At 34.5% G+C, this 24,464-nt stretch overlaps 1 protein-coding gene across 3 annotated transcripts; it reads right to left on the bottom strand.

Annotated features, from left to right (window-relative positions):
- Positions 1 to 4,092: 4,092 nt before the first annotated feature.
- LOC130799583 (mitochondrial inner membrane protein OXA1-like) lies at positions 4,093 to 20,527 on the bottom strand. Of its 3 annotated transcripts, none has more exons than XM_057662723.1 (11): positions 20,189 to 20,527; positions 19,716 to 19,838; positions 17,163 to 17,738; positions 16,966 to 17,056; positions 16,784 to 16,831; positions 15,851 to 15,909; positions 7,192 to 7,267; positions 6,980 to 7,111; positions 6,741 to 6,848; positions 5,106 to 5,160; positions 4,093 to 5,012 (listed from the first exon to the last, which is right to left on the bottom strand). In XM_057662723.1, the coding sequence occupies exons 3-11, from the start codon at positions 17,642 to 17,644 to the stop codon at positions 4,738 to 4,740; spliced, it is 1,326 nt and encodes a 441-aa protein (XP_057518706.1). In that variant the 5' UTR covers positions 17,645 to 17,738; positions 19,716 to 19,838; positions 20,189 to 20,527; the 3' UTR covers positions 4,093 to 4,737. The 3 variants fall into 3 exon arrangements, with proteins under 3 accessions (XP_057518706.1, XP_057518708.1, XP_057518709.1); XM_057662725.1 differs by having other exon boundaries at positions 17,163 to 17,662; XM_057662726.1 differs by having other exon boundaries at positions 17,163 to 17,655.
- Between the last annotated feature and the right edge of the window lie 3,937 nt (positions 20,528 to 24,464).

Here is a 24,464-nt window from a genome sequence, read left to right as displayed (position 1 = left end):
TTAGCTGGTTTAGCTATGATTTAAAACTAAAGACTTATTTGCGCAAGTTTTGGGATTGAGATTTGAGTTTTCTTGGGAAGTAATCCCGTGATGACCTTATATACTCAATCAACGGTAAGTCAGGTTGTTACACAAAGCATTTACATGTCTGCTACTCCCATCTTTCTACTATGATTCTTTCTAAAAGCGCAACGTTTGAATCCATATAGAAGACCTGGTCTAATGGCTTTACAATAAAACTTGAGCTTTAACTTTAATGACACACCTCGATTACATAATATTCTATTAGTCGCACTCTATTTTTAAAACTCACACTTAGAGCGATATATTTCTCCTAATGCTTTATAGTGCGTCACGTTATCTAGTTTGTGCCACTCGTTATCTAATTTTTGTCTTCATCGTTCAAACTTAATATTTACACTCTCCTTAGTCGCATCTACCAAACTATGTCATCAACAAACAATATGCATTAAGACACATTACACTATCGATTGAGTTGTCTCGTCTAGGACCGTTGCAAAAAGAAAGGAGCTTGGGCCAAGCCTTGATAGAGGCCAGTTATGATTGAAAAATCTTCTTTCCCCCTTCCACGTGTTTAAATATTCGTCTTTGCTTTTTGATACATATCTTGCACTATCTTAATGTATTTCTTGAAAATATCCTTCTTTGCCTACCAATGCACATGTCTTAATACATTGTCGTGTGCTTTTTTCAAGTCAATAAAAATTAGTGCAAGTTTTTTTCAGCCCTATAATACTCCATCATTTGTCTCATACGATAAATTGTTTATTTGTTATAATGAACTCATTTTCATTTCATTTTAGTTTTGTTTAATATAATTCTGATAAGTTAAGTTTAAATTTGTTTAAATTGCTTATTTTGTTTAATTTTGTATCCACTTTGATAAATTGGAGTAAAAGTTTTTGTTTTTTTATCATTTTCTCTCCAATATTCATCAAAACCAAAATCAATCAATTTGGAAAACGAACCCTTGATAACCTTCATTTCGACGTCTCATTCATTTACGTTCAATTGTTTTTTCCTTGGTTCAACGTTCAACAAATCAACATACTTGCATCATTCGTGACATGTCCACGTCTTCCAACTATTAGCATCTCTAGTCATAATGATTTTTAATCCCCACAAAGAAATAATAATTAAAATTAAGTTCAATATAATTTATGAAAAACCAATAAACAAACTAATCATAAATATCCCTCAAATTAGTTGCCAAAAGAATTAATATAACCCCAGGTTATTTGTGAACGTAAATGAACGAAGACTCTTTTGTACATATATCCGATCACAAATTATCAAATGAGATGATCTCTCCGTAAGATCATTTCTATTATTAGACTGCTTAATTTATATTTATTGTCTTAAAATAATTACTTATAACTTTAAAATTAATTTAAGTTTATGAGTCATATTTCAATTATTCTAGTGATATCAATTGGCATGACAAAAAAAACGAATTTTAAAAAATAAGTCAAATTGAGTAATTTAAATTGTTCGGATTTAGTTTTTGTCGGGTTAGAATTACTACCTTATCTAATGTTGTTTTGATCGGGTTAAAATTACTACCTTATCTAAAGTTAAATGGTTAATGGAAAAACAAGGTTGTTTACAATAGACAGCTCTCCAGGCTCAGGTCCAATAATTGAAAAAAATAAAGAAAAAAAAACCTAAAAAAAGAAGTGCGCATTTAACTTTATTAAAGTTGGTGTTATAACCTATTGAAGTTGGTATTATAACCTATTAAAGTTAGTATTATAACCTATTACAGTTGGTATTTAGAGTTCATATTATAACCTATTAAAGTTGGTATTTAGAGTTAGTATTATAACCTATTTGGTGTTGGTGATATAACCTAATGAAGTTGGTATTACAACTTATTAGAGTTGGTATTATAACCTACTAAAGTTGGTATTTGGAGTTGGCATTTTAATTATTATAACCTATCATAATCTATTAGAGTTGGGAGTTGGTAATATAACCAACTTTAACAGGTTATAATACCAACTTTAATAGGTTATAACACCAACTCCAAAAAGGTTATGAATATAAGTGTTTGTACAAATATTTCGTACCTACAATCACAATGTATAATAATTTGTAATTAGTTGATTGCATTAACATTATTCAAGTATATATTACTAAGTAAAAATAGCTAAATCTCAAAATATCTCGGTAGCAACATATATATATATATATATATATATATATATATATATATATATATATATATATATATATATATATATATATATATATATATATATATATATATATATATATATATATATATATATATATATATTTAAAAAAAAGTTATGATTTTTGGTCATACTTTTTCAAAAAATAAAAAATCGAAACTAAACCGTAAACCATAATTTTTTTGATAAAAACAAACCTAACCATTTAGGCCGTAGACCAGACCAAATATTAAAATTACAATTTAGTCCGATTTGATTTGCGATTTAGACCAAACTCTGTTCAGCCTTATATATATTAGTACATTAAGTGAACAGTATAACTTATGTTATAGTGCTTAAGGCACCTTTTGTCAAAAATGCCAATAATTTAAATGAAAATAAAATTGTTACAACACTTAAGAACGTTGATGAATGAAACGGTGAATTAAACGTCAAACTGGTGAATTATACATTTGAGAGCATAAAAGTACGATGCTACTATGTAGAATTTCCTTAATTTTTAAGAATGTAATAAATAAAGAGAGAGAAAAATTTGTGTGAATGAAATTAAATAAAAGTTAAAATATATGTATCAGATTAAAAAAAAGTAATGAACCATTATGCAACGAGAAAGTATTTCATTTAAAGTAATTCCAAACTCATGGGACAACTGATAACGTGTTTGATGATGCATCAGTTACTAATTTAACCACCAAATATGTGGACTTTTTTTAATCTTTAACTTAGTAACATAAACACGTTATATGACCGAACATACAATACATTCAAAGAATAAAATCAGGTTTTAATGTGTAATGATCTAATTCTATGCAGGAAATAATGCATTGAAATTTCTTCCTTTTGAAAAAGAATGCGTTCAAGATTACAACCCAATCCAAATCGATCCAACTCAATCCAACCCAAGAATCTTAAGAAATATTACAAGCAAAACATATCAATAGATGAATCAAAATTTTTTTTTTTTTTTTTTTTTACTTATTTGTCAAACATCAACCTAAAGTCTTAAAATTTATTGAACACTCAAAAATAGTTAGAAAATAAAGGGGAGTTTATGAAGTAATCAATAAAATAAAAAAATGCGTAATGGCGAATAATAATAGCCTGCATAAATAATAATAATAACAACACCATATTCAAGGTAATTCACCAAATTTAGACTACATTTGACATAAAAATTTTAAGGTGGTTCACTAAATTTAGACTACAAACATCATTTAGCTAAATTGATATTCAGAAAGAAAGCTTTAATTTTCATAGGAATTACAATGGAGAAAGAGTAATTTTCGTGAAAAAATAAAGGCAAGGAAAATAGTATTTTTAATGAGATTTTAGCATACTTAATTATAGAATTGCTCCTTAAAGATATATTTATCCAACAATTGCATTCTTGGTGTGTATTGATGATTCTCCCACAACCAATACCAAATCACCATTTGGGTCCTTCTCATCTTTACAACTAAACTTAATTATTTTACTTAATTAAGTTCGATAAACTTCAGTCACCCAATTAATTATCGAAACATCGACTTTAAATTCAAAATCTTTGAGTCTCAATTGGATTGATAATTTTCATGTTCAATTAACAATTGAAAGTATAACTGAAATCAAGATTTTCTCAATCTAATCTCATTAACATCCACTGAATAACTACTTACATTAATTAACATACCCAAAAGCAAGCATTCATTGCTTCATTACTTCCAGAGTCAGACCCCGACAGCTTCAAAATTAACCATTACCATATTCTAAAGGGATAGCTTGAAAACTTGGTATTTAATCTTTTTTATATTTCTTTTTTTCTTTTTTTCCTTCACAAAATTCATTCTGATCCATTACCACTTAAGAAGGTGACAATATTAAATCGAGAATAAACACATTTGCGAATGTTATTTTCATTGCTATGGGAATAACGTAACAAATATTATGAAAAATAACATTAAATTCATTCTTATTACGATGGTTTAGTACAAACAACTGAACGGATTGTAATAGTTGCAGCTTGCAATCAACTCTGATTTGACAACATAACCGAACCCTTACGTTCACATTAAATCTCAACACAGTAGGAAAATGCCAAAATCAAACAGATGATAGCCCCAAGCAGTCTATTTCCATTCCATCCGAACCGCCTACGTTAACTCATATAGCATAAATACCACCACCTTTGATAGAAGACCGATATAGAAAACTCATACTCTTACTACTAATCAACAGAAAAAGGAAGCAATGATTGTTATCCAACACTAATCTCAGTAACAACCAAAAATGATGGCAATGTTTTTCCTCATGATGTAAACAAAAACCATCCGAAGAACGATTGTACAGTGAGATATCCTTCTTCAAAATAATCAAATATGACGATTTTTAGTATTCGAACTTTTGTACTAGCCAAAATCCGGTAGTACTAGTGAGTTAACCTCTCTAATTAGGGTTTCACTTATTCAGTGAAAAAAGTTTTTACTATCAAAATTTAAGATATAACTTTAGAAGGGAAAAGAATTGCACGCCATACCATTATCGGCTAGCGCTTCTTATTTTTCTTCTTTTGTTTCACTTGTCTCTCTAAACTTTTAATGCGTTGACTAAGAACTGCCGATGATGAGGCTTTTCCGTTAATGGATTTAGACTGTTCAGGAGTGGCAGGTAATGAATCAGGCTTCTTCAACTGCGAGGCTGCTACTTTAGCTTGTTTGATTACTTCGAAGAAAGACATGGACTTTTGTTGCGAAGCACTAGGAGGCGGCACTGGTATATTTGGAATTCCCAATGCTGGCTTAACACCCGGAATTCTTAATACTGCAAATTTTTAGATTCACAAAGACACCGTCAACGGATTATGACATTATGCATCCTCTATTGGACTGAAAAGCAGAGAATTGAACAGCTCACCAGTTGCATAGATGAATGAGAAGATATTAGAAGTGATCCAATAACAAAATATTGCCTGCATAGACAACCATGAAAAGAAAATTACACACTGGTGAGTGGTGATAATGATATGCACAACTAAGTTCAAAGTTACAACCAGATTGATTCATACCGCCAATAACAACTTCTACCAGAAAGCGATGCATTTTGAATTGGTGCAAAAAACAAGGCCACATCACCATATCACGACCATATCATTAAAAAAATTTCAGCTTACTGTGATCGAGGCTTAGATAACAGCAAAACATCCACATTGACCATCAAATCGTTTCGCAACCATTAAGAGACCGTATTCTTATACTATTTTGACTCATACAAACTTAAATACTGATATTTCTCAAGTAAAAGTACTTAACGTACATACTTTAACAAACTCTGCTTCCTGCACTAAAACTCCAAGGCCCAAGCAGCAGTAGACTAATGAACTTCCATTTTTATATTTTACGGGTATCCTTGACTAATAGTAGAAGTCAAGGGTAAACAAAGTACATAAGATGTCTTATAAGAAATAAGGAGATTGCAGCAAGTACGACCATCAGTGGAGAATGATCTGCAACTTAAAACAAAAGACCTAAAAAGAGCCTTTTGAAATGCTAGGCAAACAATGTCCAAAACAGCAGCAGATTGGGATGTTGCCATAACTAGGAATTTCACTCCTATAGTACTGTCATGAGTCGAAAGGTCGAAACACCCAATCTACGATAATGAAGACTTTCGTCACACTTGAAGTTGCCATGTCAAATACTAAAGACATCAACTTAGGTACAGACACTTGTAACTTGATACTTAATTTGGGACTTGAAACATGCAACATTAACATTATTTGGCCAAGGCTAACACTAAAAGACATGAACAAGAAAACTTACGAATCAGAGACATAGAGGATTGGGATGTTGGCGAAAGATTAAGTAAATGAGAAGACAAGCATATACCTAAACTTTTAATTTAAAACACTACCCTTTAATTATTATATAACACAATTTTTGGATAACAATCAATATAAATGTAACAGAGGCTTCCAAAATAAAATGCATGAATATTCATTGCATTCAAAATCTGAATTTTTTTCGAGTTTCCTTAAACAAAACCTTATAAAATGTTGGTACCATAAAAGTTCATAACTTGTCAATGACACAATGTTTGCAAGCAGAAATCATTGAATACACAGCACCAAAACAATACTAAATTCCTACCAAATTATAGGAAACTATACAACATGCCATTACTCAATACCAATAGGTGGGAGCCTAGGTCAGGCATGGCGGTTCAGATGTACGCTACTTTACCATTAGCCAAATTATAGGAAAGACAAATAGAAAGGACTTTGTTGGTTGAAGCAACCAAGGTGAAACCTCTTCAATTTGCTATTCAACGCCATCACTTTACTCTAAAGGTACACAAAAGATTTTCGATAGAACTTATGCTTAGTGACTATGAAAGATCTATCAAAGTCCGACAGATGGATGACCTTCTTTTATGCTAAAACTTAAATTGCTACACAGTAAAGTCAAGTGGCAGGCCACTTTCCTGATTTCATCCGCAATCAAGCAAAAACAACAATTTGATTCTTGAATACAATTTCACAACTAGAAGTACCTTGGGAAAACTCATTGTGAATGGAACTGTGAGAACAGCAAGGCCTCGTGAAAAATTTTTCACAGTTTTGCCTACAGGATTGGCTTCCATGCCTTCCAACATATTGCACTGAGACAAGACCGAGAGGTAATATTTAATAGAAGTCAAAAAGAATAAAATCACAAAATGAAGGTATATGACGTAGATTGAGCATCAATAAATCTCATATCAGATTTACATTTTGCTAAAAAAATGCCTACCTCAACCGTAATGAGAAAGGTTGTTGCTGTCAAAACGGGAAAAATGTACATAGCATCAGGAGTCGTGAGATCAGTAAACCAAAAAGCGCCACCATTTTTAAATGATGGAACCTTCTCCACCATATTTGATATCTGTATAAAAACGTATTTCTATAAGAAGGTACCAATAGCAAACACCAACACAACAATAAAAAATATCCCCTTCAACTTACAGCCAAGAAAAAGCTGATGAAAACAGGACCTTGAATGAGGAGTCCTTTCATTGGAGTGAGTGGAGTAACACCATATCTGCAATATTAGAAAATAAGCACAATACACATATTCAGGGAATCTGAGTAAAAGACACATCACAAGTTACACAAGAGACCTCAAATCCGACCTAAAAAGAATAAGGTCATTAGATATCCAGGATTTTATTATTGAGAAGGCCAAAACTAAATATATTTATAAATTATGATTCTCCCTAATAATTTTTAAAACATTAATCTAATTAAAATAGAAAATTAAATATCTAAGAAAGAGTAGTCATAGAAATAAAATATTAGTTTCATTATTATATAGTTTTTGAGTTTTCCACTGGAACTTCAAGGCATGAAAATATAGAGCATCCCAACAATCAAAACAAAACTAAATGAATAAAAGTTGAGAAAAGTTTAAATAACGAACAAATGTCAATATGTCTTGCATATGCAAGAAAAAGTACAGATTATGACTAATAATTTTTAATAACACTTTAGACGACGGTAGACCCAGGTTGAAAGTTAGAGAAAAAAATCAACTTCGTACATTTAGTGCGCAAAAAGGGATACCATTTAGCTAACCTTACACTAAAGTTTTCTTACTTGAAACATTCCTAAAACCTTTTTAGAATCATAAGCAAAAGACCCAACTTGACCCAGACATAGATGATCTAATACGAGAAAAATGGGTAATCTCATATCAGAATTAGAGTTTCCTTTGAAAAGAGATGTTGACGATTCTCACTCTAAGTAGATGTATAGTTCACAAATTCTAGTTTTTGTACTTGTACATAGTACCCATTCAGTATAGCTTTGAATCCATCTGCAGCACTTAACACTTTTAGAATCAAAATTCCTCTAAATAATGCAATAACGTACCATCAAATATAAATTCTAAACCCTACAACGTAACCCAATGAAATGTCTACAAAAAGTTGATGTCTTAACAATTTTCAGAACACCATGTCAAAAAAGAATAAAGCTACTCATGGACAATTCAAAGATGGATACTAAACCCAACGTCCCAACCAGCATAACTTTTACGTAAAAAAAAAAACAATAAATGAAACTTACCTTCAATATCAAAGTTATGAGTTCTAGCTTCAAGATGTATGGAGGCTCTCAACCAAACAAATACATCTTATAAGCTTGAATAAATGAAAGGACAACCAAGGTTAAGGCTACAAACCATGACTACGTTCAAATAACTATACTAGGGTAGGATAAGATAAGATCATTAATACAGCTCCACATGTTCAAAGCATGTAAAAGTATGCAGTTTGGATTGCCTAGAGAAAGCCATCTAAAGCCTAAAAGTCAAAATTCTGGATCGACGCACTACCCATCAGAGAACCATTACCTATGGAATTGAACCAAAGATGTTTTAAGAAATTACTCTGTCAGAATGAGCATCTGTCCTTGTTTGAAATATCAGGGGGATTTTACAATACCCTAATCCAAGCTTCCCTATAGGCATGTCCAATGAACTGATATTGTGGATACTTAGTTTAAGAAAGGGTAAAATAGGTAATTTCCATGTTAGGGAAAACTTGGGGAAGAAGTTAGCATTAAGAGGGGGGTTTATTATAAATAAGGGGAATTAAGGAGTTATTATCATCATGAAAATTGTAAACACTTGGTGGGTGGGTTTAATACTCATTTTAAGAGATCTCAAGCTTCTTGAAGTGCTTGATTTATCTTTTGTTATTTTGTAACCATCCTTTAATCGTTCTTTAATCATCAACATTATAATATAATTTCTCTTTTGTCTTTTATTATTTCATTCCAAGAATTATTGTTTTATTAAATTTGTCGGTTCATAACAAACATGGTATCAAACGAGTCGCCGGTGACCGGAAATCCGTCGAAGATGTGGCAAGTCCAGAAGATTCGCAGGTAACTGATCTAGAAGCATTTCTTGGGGGGTTTTGGGACTGAAATTCCACCCTTAGAGATGCTCAAAATAGTTGTTCAGCATAATGTCTTTCACTCATTCAAATCAACCTTGATGAATGATATGTATGAAGAATGGGGAATTGGAATTTGTGAGCTTTGTGATGAACAGTTAGAGGAAACAAAACTTTTGGGACACAATTATAGCCACAAGGGATATTCAATGCTCTACCTCCATCAAGGAATAAAGGATGAAATAATGGTACTTGTTTACCATGAAACAGAAGATACAGAAAATAAAGTGGAAGATCTGGAAAAATGTGAGGATCAGCTAACAAAGTGCTATGAGCTGGACAGAAAATTGCAGAAACAAAATAGAAGGGAAGTTTATATTAAAAGAAAAGATAGAAGAAAATACAGAGAGCTGTTTTTCGAGCAACAGAGGACTCCTTTACCAAACTGGTAATTCTTACAAAATACTTCTCATATTCTACCAATAATAAAAGTAGTTATTTATACTACTAGATAGTCTGATATGCCAGCTCATAACAAATCTAACAAATTCATCCCCCTTGAAATATTCCCTCTAATCAGTTACTGACATTCTAGCTTCTGAAATATGCTGCCACCTCATCATATTTCTGACTGATATTTTTATGTTGCTTGTGATTTCTTACTTTGGTAGGGTATCCATTGCTTCTCCTAGGTAAAGGGCATAGCAATACCCCCTGTGTGAAGCTTCACCTTGTCCTCAAGGTGGAAGTGTGGATAATATTGATGAATCAGTTTTGCTGCCTCCCATGTAGCTTCAGTGGATGGAAGATCAGCCCACTGTATCAGCACTTCCAATATGCCTTCCTTATCATACCAGCTATCCAGGACCGCACTTGGATCAACTTGCAATTCAGAGAATCAGTGAGTTGTTCGGGCTAAGTATTGGCTTCAAATTTCCCTTAGCTAGTTTGAATTGAGAAATGTGAAAAACAGGATGTATTCCACTGTAGTTAAGTAGTGCCAACTCATAGGCTGTTGTACCAATTTTCTTTATTATTTTGTAAGGGCCATAGTAATGTGGTGACAGCTTCTCATTGTATTTGCGAGAAAGCGATTTCTGTCTATAAGGTTTTAGTTTCAAGAACACGTATTCTCCAATGGAAAAATTTACGTCTCGTCTTCTTTTATCTTCATTGGCTTTCACCACTTGTGCTCTTAATAAATGAAATTTTAATTCATCCAGCTGTGCATCTCGTTCTTGTAACATTTCCTCCACACTACCAATGGTAGTAATTCCATGCCCAATGTGACGGAGCGGAGGAGGTGGCCTTCCATACAAAGCTCCAAAGGGTGATACTTTTGTAGATGAGTGTGGGGAAGTATTATAGCTAAATTCGGCCCAATGTAACCATGACAACCAACACTTGGACTTCCCATTGATAAAACACCTCAACTAAGTCTGCAAGGTCTTGTTCACTACCTCGGTTTGTCCGTCGGTCTGAGGGTGGTACGATGTGCTCCGCTTGAGGTTAGTTTGGTGCATTTTAAGTAGCTCATGCCAAAAATGACTCATGAACACCTTATCTCTATCCGAAACAATAGATGCTGGAAATCCGTGCAAGCGGACTATCTCCTTCACAAATTCCTCCGCAACAGTAGGGGCAGAAAAAGGACGTTTCAAAGTGGGCGTATCTAGTGAGTCGATCAACTACCACCAAAATAGAGTCCTTACCCTGTGTCTTAGGTAATCTCTCCACAAAATCCATGGAGATATGCTCCCAAACTTGGCTAGGGATGGGTAATGGTTAGTGAAGGCTCGCTAGTGATAAGGTAGAAGTTTATTGCCTCTGACACACTTCACAATTTTTCACATACTCCACGATTTGTTTTTTCATCCCTTCCCAAAACCACTCACTTGCAATTCGAGTGTATGTCTTTTGTTCCCCCGAATGCCCCCCAATTGGTGAGTCATGATAACGTTGAAGGATACTTTTGATGAAAGGGTTCTTCGGCAAGAAAATTTTCCCTTTATAGAATAGTTGTCTAAACGCAACCTCTGTTAAATAGATGACAACATTTCATCTTGTTCCACGGCTCGATCTAAGGCACTCCAGTCCACCACATTCGTGCTGCATAATGCCCCCAACAGAATAGTGGGTTGATCTCTTCTTGACAGAGCATCAGCTACACGATTTGAAGCCCCTGGGTTATATGTAATTTCAAAGTCAAATCGCATAATCTTCGTGACCCACTTTTGATAATCGGTACCCACTTCTCGTTGTTCCAACAAGAATTTCAGGTTGCTTTGATCCGTTCTTACTACAAATCTGCGCTCCCTGAGATAATGTCGCCACTTAAGGATAGCAAAGAAAATGGCCATCAATTCCTTCTCATATATGGGCTTCATGCTTTCTCTTTTTCCCAAAGCCTTACTAAAGAAGGCCACCGAATGTTTTTCCTGTATTAACACTGTACCAAGACCACTATTAGAATTTAGAAGCATCAGTTTCAATAAAAAAAAAGTTTTAGAAAAATCTGGTAAGGAAAGAATTGGTTTTGTGGTCATTGCGTCCTTCAAGGCTATGAAACATTTTGCTGCTTCGTTGTTCCAACCAAAGGCATCCTTCTTAAATTGATCAGTCAGTGGTTTGGGAATAAGCCATAATTTCTCACAAACTTTCGATGGTACTAGGTGAGACCGAGATAGCCTCTCAACTCCTTAATGCTTTTAGGATCGGGCCAAGATAGTACTGCTGCAATCTTGTTTTGGTACATTTCTGCTCCGTTTCCTGTGATCACGTGACCAAGGTAGGCTACCCTTGCTACTCCAAACTCACATTTCTTTTGATTAACAAATAGCGAGTGAAGTTGCAAGGTTGATAACACTAGGCCAAATGATCCTTATGCTCAGCTTTGATTCTACTGTAAATCAAAATATCGCCAAAGCACAAATTTGCGAAGATATGGGCGGAATACCTAATTCATGAGTGCCTGAAAAGTGGTCGGAGCGTTTGTGAGATCGAAAGGCATTATTAAAAACTCGTAATGGCCTTTATGAGTGCGAAATGTTGTTTTCGCCACATCACTCTCTTTCAGTCTAATCTGATGATACCCCGATTTAAGGTCCAGTTTGGTGAATATTTGAGCCCCCTGCAGCTCATCCAACAACTCATCTATATTGGGTATGGGATATTTGTCTGGGACGGTGACTTTGTGTAGAGCGCAATAATCCACGCAGAACCTCCACAATCCGTCTTTCTTTTTGACTAAAATGACGGGACTAGAGAAAGGGTTGTTAGATGGTCAAACGATCAGAGCCTTCAGCATATCAAGCACCATCTTCTCAATTTCATCTTTTTGAATCTGTGGGTATCTGTAGGGTCTTACACTGACTGGATTAGTTCCTTCCTTAAGGACTATAGCATGGTCTTTATTTCGTGGTGGGGGAAGGTTTTTTGGGTCATTATAAATGGCTTGGTATTTGTGAATAATAGGCAATAGGTGTTGGGAAAGTAAAACAATAGCTGTGACTTTTTCAGAAATTAGTTGGCTTAACTCCACTAATATTCCCTTTTTCTCTTTTCTGAATATTCTTTCAATGGCTTTTAATGAAATTTGGGTAACTGCTAACGAGGGGTCCCCCCTTAATTCCACCCATTCATCTCCCCATTGAAACCTCATGATTTGACGTTTCCAATTGATTTAATTTCCCCTAGTTTTTCTAGCCATTGAAGCCCGATGTCTAAATTCCTAAGCTCAAGAACCAAAACATCTTCATCAAGTAATATTCCATGTACTTCTATCAATACCCCTTTACATTCTCCCTCTCCTTGAATTCTTTCACCATTTCCCAAAGTGACCCCAAAGTTCACATAGGTTGAATAAAGAAGTGATAGTTGTTGCACTGTTTTCAAAGAGATGAAATTATTTGTTGCTCTAGGACCCACCATCATAACCATTTCCTCTCCATTGATTCTTCCTCACAGCTTCATTGTTTTTGGGTTCGTAAATCCAACGATCGAACTTAAGGAAATATCGACATTGAGGTTCTCTTCTTCTTCTTCACCACCTTCAGGTTCTACCTTTATTTTCTCTTCAGTGTCAGATTCTTCCCCATCCGACACTATAATAACGTTAGTCTCTTTGTTCATATAGACATGGCTTGGGGACCATCTTTCATTACAAGTGTAACACACACATTTGGCTCGTTTCTCCATCAGCTCACGGTGAGTCAAAGGAATTCGGTTTTTGTGAGTTTGTCTATTGTATGGGCTTGGATTGAAGGGTGCTCTGGGTGGGGTGTTTGTGTGGCTGGGTTGAAAATGATGGGTTGAAGTATTAGGTGGGTGTTTGGGTCTGGGGTTATATGAATTAGACATGAACGAATTTTGGGTTTTTTTTGGTGGTAGAAGTTATGGGGATAGGGGTTTTCAGTGGAGAAGGAGGCAATGGAGTTGGCAATAACCATAAGAAGAAGAAGAGGGAGAAAAAAGTACAAGAGAAAGAGAGAAATGTGGTCGAAAGGAAAAAGAGGGTCTGTGAGTGCGAGTGCAGAGACGCCAGGAAGAGGGCGGCGGCGGCACATGCTGCTAAAGGGAGTAAAACTCTCATGAGCAAGGATAAGGGGGAAGTAGCGTTCATGGGAAAGGAAGAGAAATTTGATGAAGAATACGAGGTTGATGTCGAAGAAGACAGTAGCATCGGGGGTGCCTGGAAGAAGAAAATGATGGCGGGCGTGAACATATGTGCATGCGAAGGGGAGAAAGAAGTAGAGAGGAGAGCAGCAAAACTAGCTGGTCGAAGAAAAACAATCGTCGACTGCATGTCGACGTGGCGGCGGCTAGGAGGGGGTAGTGGGGCAGCGGCTGATGCTCTTGAAGGGTGCAAAAGTCAGTTGGGGAAGGGAAAGGGAAACTTAGGGTTTTTAGGTTTTAAGTAGAGAAAATGTAAAGATGGGTATTTTGGGTTTCTGCTGGAAAAGGAAGATTTAGGTTTAAATTTTGAAAATGAAGATGACGTGAGCAGTGAAGTCAGCAGTGACGTCAGTAATGAGCACAGTAGTTGGGCTTCTGATGGGTTACTTAAATTCTCCTTAAGAGTAGACCAAGTCATTTTAAGCTCTACACATTGTGCAAATTGGGGAATTTTTATGATGGAAGGCCAAGCTAATTTTTATCCGACTTGAGGGCAAGGTGGAACATCAGGCGGCAAGTATTGCAATAAACTGATATTGTGGATACTTGGTTTACGAAGGGGTAAAATAGGTAATTGTCATGTTAGGGAAAACTTGGGGAATACGTTAGTCTTAAGAGGGGGGTTTATTATAAATAAGGGGAATTCGGCAATTATAATCATAAAAATAGTAAACAATTGGTGGGTGGGTTTAATACTCATTTTTGGAGATCTCAAACTTCGCGAAGTGCTTGATTTATCTTTTGTAATTTTGTAGTCATTCTTTAATCGTTCTTTAATCATCAACATTATAATAAAGTTTCTCTTTTGTCCTTCTATTATTTCATTTCCAAAATTACTGTTTTATTGAATTTTTCAGTTCATAACAAACACAGTATCAGAATGGTACGATTACGAGATGTTGCAAGTCTAGAATATACTCAAGTAACTAATCTAGATGCATTTCTTGAAGGTTTTGGGACTAAAATTCCACCCTTAAAAGATGCTCAAAATGGTTGTCCAAGATAATGTCATTCGCTCATTCAAATCAACCTCGATGAATGATATTTATGAAAAATGGGGAAAAGGATTTTGAGTTTTGGGATGAACAATTAGAGGAAACTAAACTTTCGGGACACGATTGTAGCCACAAGGGATATTCAATGCTCTACCTCCATCAAGGAATAAAGGATGAAACAACATAAGAGACTGAAAATAAAGTGGAAGATCTAGAAAAATGTGAGAATCAGCTAACAAATCTAGATGAGAAAATGGAGTATAAAGAAAGAACCAGAAAAACAAGAAGAGTTATGAGAAAGTAAAGACCAAGAAATGAAAGTACACAGAAGAGAAGAGAATTGATATTGTGGATACCAAATTAATGGATATTTCGGTGAAGGGAAAAGAACAATCAAATTATAATTGTATGCAAAAAATTTAATAACAATAAATAACAATAATATTTTCTTTTACCACACTAAAGAAACACAAGAAAGAAAAATGTTGCCATTGTTATGAATTAGAGAGGATATAAGAAAGAATAATAGCCAACGGGTAAATACTAAAGTTATATAAGTGAAAGCCTAGCATCTACATTCTCTACTTTCCATTGATCCTACATACAGGACAAGAAACATCGAGTAGTGTCCCATTTATTCAAGGCCTTTAATTATTTGTCTTTCAACATTTTTGTTAAACATGAGCCCACATTATCTCTCTTCTTCTCATCTACACATTTGTTTTATCTACTTGAGTATTATTCATCTTTTTTTCTATTTACTCCCATCTAAAACAAGTAAAGTAACTCATGCTACAAAATTAAATAAGCAATAAAAATCATCAATACTCCAATTACTCACACACCTTCCTGCTCTAGGGTCTCAACTTAAAGCCTATTAGGCAAGAAGTACAACTACGAACCAATTACAATAAGTCCAAGCTCCAATCTCAACGACCTACTTCAACTCAGGTTGAGACAGATAATTACCTATTCATAAAGGTTTAAGCATACTTATTCAGATAGTATGTACCAAACAATAAAAGTTAATTAGTGGGCTCTTGGTGCATGACTTACTCTTTATACAACACATTCATCTTCTGTCTCGCTTCATATATAGCATTAGGATCATTGCCCTACAAAGAAACACACAAAAAACATTCACGGAACCAGAACTCAGTCATAGGCATAAAATAAGATATTAGAAGTCTTAGTCACAGCATGCATGCAAGCGCATAGTAAGTGATAATTAAATCATACATACTCAAAAGAAACAAAACATAGAACCTCCTAGTTGCTTTAAAGAGTTCAAAAAAGAAACATCACAGAGTGGATTGAATTTATCATGTGCATACTTACAGCCCTTTACACTAACTAATGAACAAAGGTAATCATCAACTAGGCTGAAAAATATACCATTTGTCAAGACCATAATGAACACAAGGTATTCCATGCTAGCAAGTTTGCAAAGCCTCAGCCCTCATCCTACTAGTATAAATACTGCTATAGGTAACAGGCTCAATTGTGCTGAATATTTCGATAAGTGTGGAAGTAACTAAAATAATGGACAAGGATCTAGTAAATAGCCCAGTATAGTATCAACATACGGAAAAGTCTCACCCCCACAAACCCCCACCCCTCTCCCCTAGGTCCCCACACATTATTCTACGACTTCATCCAAACACGAACACAAAACAGTTAATAAGAGGGAAATACCATTCACAGGTAAACATTGAAGGTGAACAAATATGAGATTGGATGACCACAAAGAAGCACAAATACAACATATCAAAACTTTAAGCTACACTGCAACAAAATGCTCGTTCATTCTGTTTCTGATAAAGTCACACACTACGATTTTTCATCCTATAAACTAGGCTAACATGAAATTTTACAACGCAAGGAAAAAGTTAAGCATGTGTAATTTAGCAAATCAGGCACCAAAATTCAGATTTAAAAAGAAGTCGAGGAAAATTAACAATTAAGATAATCAAGTAACGATGAATATACCTTGGCTTGCACCTCCTCCTTAATTTCCTCCATACGTGGACGCATAATCTGAAAATAAGAACGACAAGTAAAATGCTAGTTTGTTCATGGTAAGTACCAAGTACATGGATCTATACTTAATTTTGCAATTAGAAAACTAAAAAAGATGGTTAGAAAAAGGTTTGAGGTACAAAAATCAATACCGCCAACTTGGAGGAGGCTTTAAGCTGATTAATGAGAAATGGAATAGTAGCCCCACGAATCAACAAAGTTGTAAGAGCTATTGAAGCCCACCTAGAGTGATGAAATATTCAACATATTATAATTCATATAGATGACACCCATCTTTTTCAAACCAACAAAATGTATCTTATAAGAATCAAGCTATAGAGCCTCTTACCAATTGAAACCAGTAAATGAGTGAACAGCATCAATGACATACTGCAAAGCAGCAACTGGAAATGCAGAATCAGCAGCAGCAGTTGCAACTTCGCTAACAATAGGGGTAGCCTGAGTAGCAACTACCTCGGTCGGAGTATCACTAATAACCCCAGCAACATCACAAATAAAATCTATATTATCAGTCTCTTTGCCAATTGAGGTCGACATATATTTATGATGGAAATTCATAACCCCATTTCCATTTCCACAATAAATTGACCTTTGATGATGAAATAAGCTATTAGATGTCCAAGAATTGTTGACATAAGTTCCAAAAGACCTGCTTTGGCTTAGAAAATCATCGATATGCCTTCTCAATGGGGCTTCATGATCGTCAATGGTTTTCCTTCTATCATTGTCATGAGAAATATAACCAGTACAAGGATTGAATCTTCGATAGAAAAGGGTAGCTCTCGTACAAACACTACGTCTATAAACCATTTTCAATAAACCTGCAAACTTAGATTCCTCGAGAATCAAAAGATTAGAATATTCTTATACCGGCACCAATATAAAGCCCTGAAATCATGAATCACTAACAAAAAGAAAAATTAAAGGTAAAAGTTAGTATTAATAAGAGCAGATTAGATCTTCGAGCACAAAATTTCAGGAATTAACTATTCAAATTATTACCCACCTTCAAAATAAGACCAATAAAAGTTCTCGATCAATAAAAAGATAAAAGCATTCATATATCATGACCAAATAAAATACCTAATGTCACCCATCAATAACAACAAAATGAAAATTTGAAGGTAAAAGTTAGTATCAATAAAAGTAGCTTAAATCTTCGAGCAGAAATTTTAAGAAATTAACTAACTTATTTAAACCCCACCCACAAAATTAGAACAAAAAAGTTCTTAATCAATCGAAAATTAAACCAACAAAGAGAAAAGTTCAAGGTGAAAGTTAGTATCAACAAGAGTAGCTTAGATCTTCAAGCAGAGAAAGTAAGAGATTAGCTAATTAATTAAAACCCCACCTACAAAATTTGAATAGAAAAAGTTCTTGAACAATCAAAGATTTAGAAAATATTGCATATGTTATAACCAAATAAAACCCCTAAATCACCCATCAACAACCAATAAAACAAAAAATTGAAGGTATAAATTCAGCATAGATTAAAAACCCAAAGACAAAATGTGAAGAATTTCTATTAGGGTTTAGGGTTTATGAAAAAACCCTTAACCTGAAGGAGTAGAGATTTGGGAATAAAAGCTTACTCGTTAAGTCCTTTAGACTTTTGGGTAGAGAAAATAGATATTGCAGGTGTTGGATAGCTTACGAGCTCGTGTCAAATGTTGGCACACCTAGTCTTTTGTCCCTCCGAATTTGGAATTTTTGCTCATAATAATGTTGAAGTTTATCAAAATTCTCAAATTAATGTTTATGGTTCATGTAGTTTCGAACCGGCAAAAAAGTTGAATGGGTTAATATTGTATGTTATGTTAAATAGTAACATGATAAATAAAAAGGCTTGATAGTAAGGAAATTCCAAACAATGCTCCGACATATCAAAAACGTGGAATGTGTTTTCCGGCACGTAAAATACGATGAACACAGTAAGCAGTGGCGGATCTAGGGTTCAGAGTCCCCTAGGGCACCAACAAATGGACGGGATTTCGATAGAGGTTCATTTGTAAAATTAACAACTAAAATATTTTTTATTTCGACAAAATGACTTGTAGAAACGCAATGATCCCAAGAGAAAGCCAAAGTAATATAAAAGGTAACGAAGGAACTACAATGGTTCAATTTACGATGAAAACATAGCCCAACAGAATGAAATATAAAGTAACAAACAAACTATAATTGCTTTCGCCTAGTTTTCATATTTTGGAATCTATGTACAGTAGCATCAATACTAACATTGAGAAATATTCTTCTCTAAAAAGGTAACTAAACTATCATTCAACAATTACCTTTGAAACCATTGACAGAACATCATCTTAACAGTACTAGATAAACACAGTGTTGTATGTTCATTGTTTTACCACAATTCAGCATTCTTGGAACTTCAACCAAATCTAAACCCATCATTTTTTTTTAAAGAAAAATCTAAACCGATCATTTGTCCTTAATCTTTCATACCTAAAATAATAATTAAATTTATTTAACATAGCAAACAGTGATTTTTCCTACTTCAATGACCATACAACAATTAACATTGAAAAATAAAAAGTTGAAACTTCCCTCAACCACGAACATTGCATTGGGAAATAATTTACCCTTTATCATCTCATAAAACCAGTAAGAACATTCAAACACATTCACAATTATTTAATTATTCAATCATTCAAAGAAGATAAACAAAAAAATCAAACAAAATCAATAATTCAAGTTTAGTAAACACATTACAAATATTCAATTATTCAAATAACAAAAAAAAAAGAAAAAACACTAACAAAATTCAAGAATCCAGATTAAGATTAAGATTAAAAAGTACAACATCAAGCCTCATGATTAAGATTAAAGATTAGAACATTAAGATTAAGATTGAGAGTAAAAATACCTTCAAAAATCAAAATTTTGATTTTTAGGGTTTTTGTTAATGAATGTGAAATAGGAACCACCGAACCAGCTACTAGGCAGCCGCAGGCGGCAGGAGGGGATGGCAGGGGTAGACGGTTGGCGGCTGGCCGGAGGTTGCAGGCGGGCAGGCAGCAGGTGCAGAACATAGAACACATTAACAAATAACAATTAACAAATATTCAAAGAGGATATACAAAAAAATCAAGAACATTTCAACTTTTCAAAATTCAAATTACAAACAAATTAACAAATATAACATTAACAAATTTTCAATCACTCAAACAACATAAACAAAAAAAATCAAGAAACAACATTCTAACAAAATTCAAAAATCAAGATTTAAAAATAAATGTTAAAACAACAAGTCAACAAGATTAAGAATTTAAGATTAACACTAAGATTAAAGATTAGAACAAGATTAATATTAGGATTTAGGATAAAGAGTGAAAATACCTTAAACAAAATCAAAAATTTCGATTTTTAGGGATTAGGGCTTGAAAACCTTCGACTCTTCGAGTTCGATAGTGTTCGAATCGAGGCTTCGAGCAACCCACAGCAGCACCGACAACGTCAAAGCACCAGGCAGCAGCGGCGGAAGGCGTCTGTGATGGAGCAGCAGCCGGCGGTGGCGTGGTGCGGGAGTGCGGCAGCGACAGTGGAGGAAGAGTTTTGAGTTTTTAGGTTTAGAGTGAAAGAGAGCTGAGAGCCGCACAGGGAGTAATTGAGTAAATGAGACGGAACTAACAAGCCCCTGTTTTCGAATTTTCTTTTTTTCTTAAAAAAAAAATTCACGTGGGGCAAGTGCCCGGGGGGCCGTACGTAGATCCGCCGCTCATAGTAAGGTTATTTAACTTAACCTGTGGCTCGAGCAATATAGTACTGGAGGAGTGACGACTCTGTTAAGTAAGGAGTTTTGGTTTACCTCACCTTAATTGGCCCTTATATATACCAAATTAAGACCATATGTGTTGCATTTATTTAATAAATATTTGGATTCCAAGCCTTAACGCTCAAGCAAAAGTAATAGTAAATCACGCCTTGCTACTCAAGCAGAAGGACTAGAAGTTTAATATATTAATTTAACATAAAAATGAATCCCTTATATTACATAAAACACCTTGCATATTATTTATTTGTGATGCATTTATTTTTTGCATATTACTTATTACAATTCACATATTTCTATACTTGTATAATTACTAGCAAGTTTCTATACTTAATAGCTAACCGAATTTCCACCGTGTGTTCTGACTTATGTGAAGTCCTATGTGCTATGTGAAGTGCCTTTTGGATATTATAAATTAAAGGTGGTGTACTACTCAGCCGTGGTTGCTGCTACTACACAGTTTCTTTGTCCACTCTAAATAACTATCCATTAAGGGATAGTGTATACACGAGTATTGCAGGTGTTAGTTGGATATCAGAATAGCAAAGCGAAGCGTGGTTAGAACTTCTTTCTCGAGATGAATTGTGTATTTTATTTTCATTGTAAATAATAATTGTATTTAAGTATTTTTTTTTTAACTTATTCGTGAAAGGACCTTTGCGTAAATCTTTATAGAGTTATTTAATTTACTAAAGTAATTATTTATAAAAACTTTGATTGGTTGGATAAAACCTTTGGTTTGAGGTCGAAATAATCCGAGTAATTAGTCAAAAGCCTTCCGTTGTGTTAGAAAAAGTATTTTATTAAAGGTGATTAAGACTCAGGTTGTTACAGTATTCAAGACTTCTCTTCAGCCTCGAATCTTAAAGCCAATGTCTCAAAATCTACAATCTACACAGCAGGGGTCACTTCGTCTACTAGATCAGATATGGTCGAGCTTACCCAGTTTCCCTTCGGATCCCTTCCATTCAGGGACCTGGGAGTTCCGTTGTCATCTAAAAGGCTTTCTATTGCTGAATGTGAACAACTAGCAAATAAGATGACTAGCAAGATCAAAGAATGGCGAACCAAACACCTCTCTTATGATGCTAGGCTCTAGCTCATCAATTCAGACCTGATGGGAATACCCGCTTATTGGTGCTAAATGTTCATCTTTCCAAAGAAAGTCATCAACTGTATTAATGCAATCTACATATCTTTCTTATGGTTTGGTGTCTCTAATTCACATAAACCTCAAGTTGTGAGATGGAATGAGGTTTGTAAGCCTAAGAAATTTGGAGGCTTAGATATCAAGGATTTAAGTGTCTGGAATCAAATGACTATATGCAAGATTGCGTGGCATATTTACATGATGGAAAACTTCTTATGGGTTCAATGGGTGAACGGGGTATATATGAAAGGAGGCAATTGGGCATTGCTTAATACCCCTAGCACGGTTAGCTGGATCATGAAAAAACTATGCTTCATTAAAGATACTTGGAACCATTGAGTTTTTCAGAACACATATTCCATCAAGGAGATTTACTAAGGGACCTTCAGTACTCACCAAAAGGTCAACTAGAGAGGCCTCGTATGGAATAGATTATCTATCACAAGGGCTAGATTTTGATGCTGGCTTATGACTTTTGGAAAGCTAAAAATAAAAGATAAGCTCAAGGAGGTGGGAGTAACAACATATAACCTTTGTCTGCTTTGTTCCACTGATACAGATTGCACAAAGCACCTTTTCTTTGAATGTCCTTTTAGCTAGAGATGCCTCGATGGTATTGAAAAATGGACTGGTATCATATTTAAATACTATACCAAGATGGACTTTAGGAAGTTCAAACTTGAAAAACCGAACAATAAATTATGAAGGCTATATATACATCAAGAATATATTACATTTGGAATAGTAGGAACCTTACACATTTATTTAAAAGGAGATTGAGGATCGTCTTAAAATGATCCACATACCTTCAAGACTATCTCGATAGGCATAGAGGCTGCGCTTATTCCATGGTCTAAGTTTTGCTACATGCTACCTAATCACTATTGCATGTTGCCTTATGTATTGATGAAGTTGTTGAACAGATGTAATGCTGCTGCTACAGCCTCATGCTGCTCCTCGGCTACTGCTATTTCAGGTGGTGTGCAGCCTCTACTGTAGCTTGTTACCTACTATCTACTATATGTTGCATGGTAGTGCATTAGGTTTTGCAGGCTTCTCTACAAGCTGCTGTTTAGGATGAATTTGATGATACAGTGTAACATCCCGGAAAAACTCGGATCGTTAAAAGAGATATTTTTATATTTTAAAAGAAAACCAAGCAAGACCCGAGTTTGACCAAGATGTCATAAAGGCACGAGAAAACGAAATTTTTTAAGTTAAAACTTGCGGATCGAGTTCTACTAGAGTTATTGTGGATTAATTAGTGATATCGTAGTCTCTGCAGCGGATAAAAGATATGAAACCAAAAGCCCAAGGAGTACATCTCGAGAGCGAAGTCGCCTCTTAAATAAATTCATTCCTAAAAAGCTAATAAAGTTCAAAATTAAAATCTACTCTATCTTTTTTACTCTTCAAATGTAATCCTCACTCCCCAGCCTGCAACTTAACTCACTGTTAGTTATTAACCCCGAAAGGAAAAACAACATCATCGTAGGATCGTTAAGATCAAAGGTACACGTCAGCAAAAACATCTCTTATAACATTAACATTATAGCATAAAGCACAATGGCAACTTACCATACGTCGGCTACAGTTCAATATTTACTTTTTAATAAATTTCAAATGATTCATTGAGTCAGTCAGCCATACTGCTGTACTTTTCCGGCCATACTGCCGAACCAAACCCTAAACTTCAGGAGTAAGACAATACATTAGGGGGAGCTAACCCCTAAGCAAGTCTCTACCATAGGCAACACGCCTTACTTCGGTGCCTATGGTTAAGTATGCATACCCCCGCGGTGGCTCATAATGCCCCCACAAACCGCGAGTAAAATCTTTCCACCAATCGACGTCATACTACGTCTACTTTAAAGTTAGTATGGTCATACTACCTCTACTCATCAAGTTATTGAAATCATATCTCTTGAATAAGAAAGCATAACATCACCTTCACACTTTATTTAATATATTATTATTATTATTATTATTATTATTATTATTCCTTTATAACAACCAATCCACGATATACAAAGTTTCACAGCGTGTACGTACCTTAAGAAAGCAAAAGCAAATCTTAAATGAACCTATCAACTTCCTGTCACAAATCGACTTCCTACACGATTCAATCGTACATACGGGAATAAGCATATATTCACACTTTCTCAAACCACAATCAAGGCACACACACACACACATACACACATCTAACATTAAGCCACACTTGCAAACAATTCATGATCACACAACATACTTCATCACAACATAACATCAAATAGAATTCAGATTTAGTATTCTGTCCAGAACAGTATGTTAACACTGTCAAACTGAAATTCTGACTTCACCGTTGCGTCCGGAAGGCGTCAAAAACCCCCGGGTATCAATTTTCATAATTCATGATGTACTCTAAGTACTTTTAACCTATTTTTAAGCCAAAAAATGCTCCAAAAACGGATTTTTTTACCATTTTCCTAACTCTACGGGATTTACCAAAATTCATCAATAAATGAATTCCAAATGGTATATTGCCTATTAAATATCAATGACCAAATTTATATAATTCTTATGAATCATCTTCGAGATTAAATTCATTGTTCAACAATAATTTCTTTATACATGTTTGTATATTTTTTTCTCTAGCAAAATTATAAATTTCTCATATTAGCCAATAAAATAAATAACTTTTCCACCAAATA

Source organism: Amaranthus tricolor, chromosome 14 (assembly GCF_026212465.1).
Source record: "Amaranthus tricolor cultivar Red isolate AtriRed21 chromosome 14, ASM2621246v1, whole genome shotgun sequence".
Lineage (NCBI taxonomy): Eukaryota > Viridiplantae > Streptophyta > Magnoliopsida > Caryophyllales > Amaranthaceae > Amaranthus > Amaranthus tricolor.
This window is presented reverse-complemented; position numbering and strand designations above follow the sequence as displayed.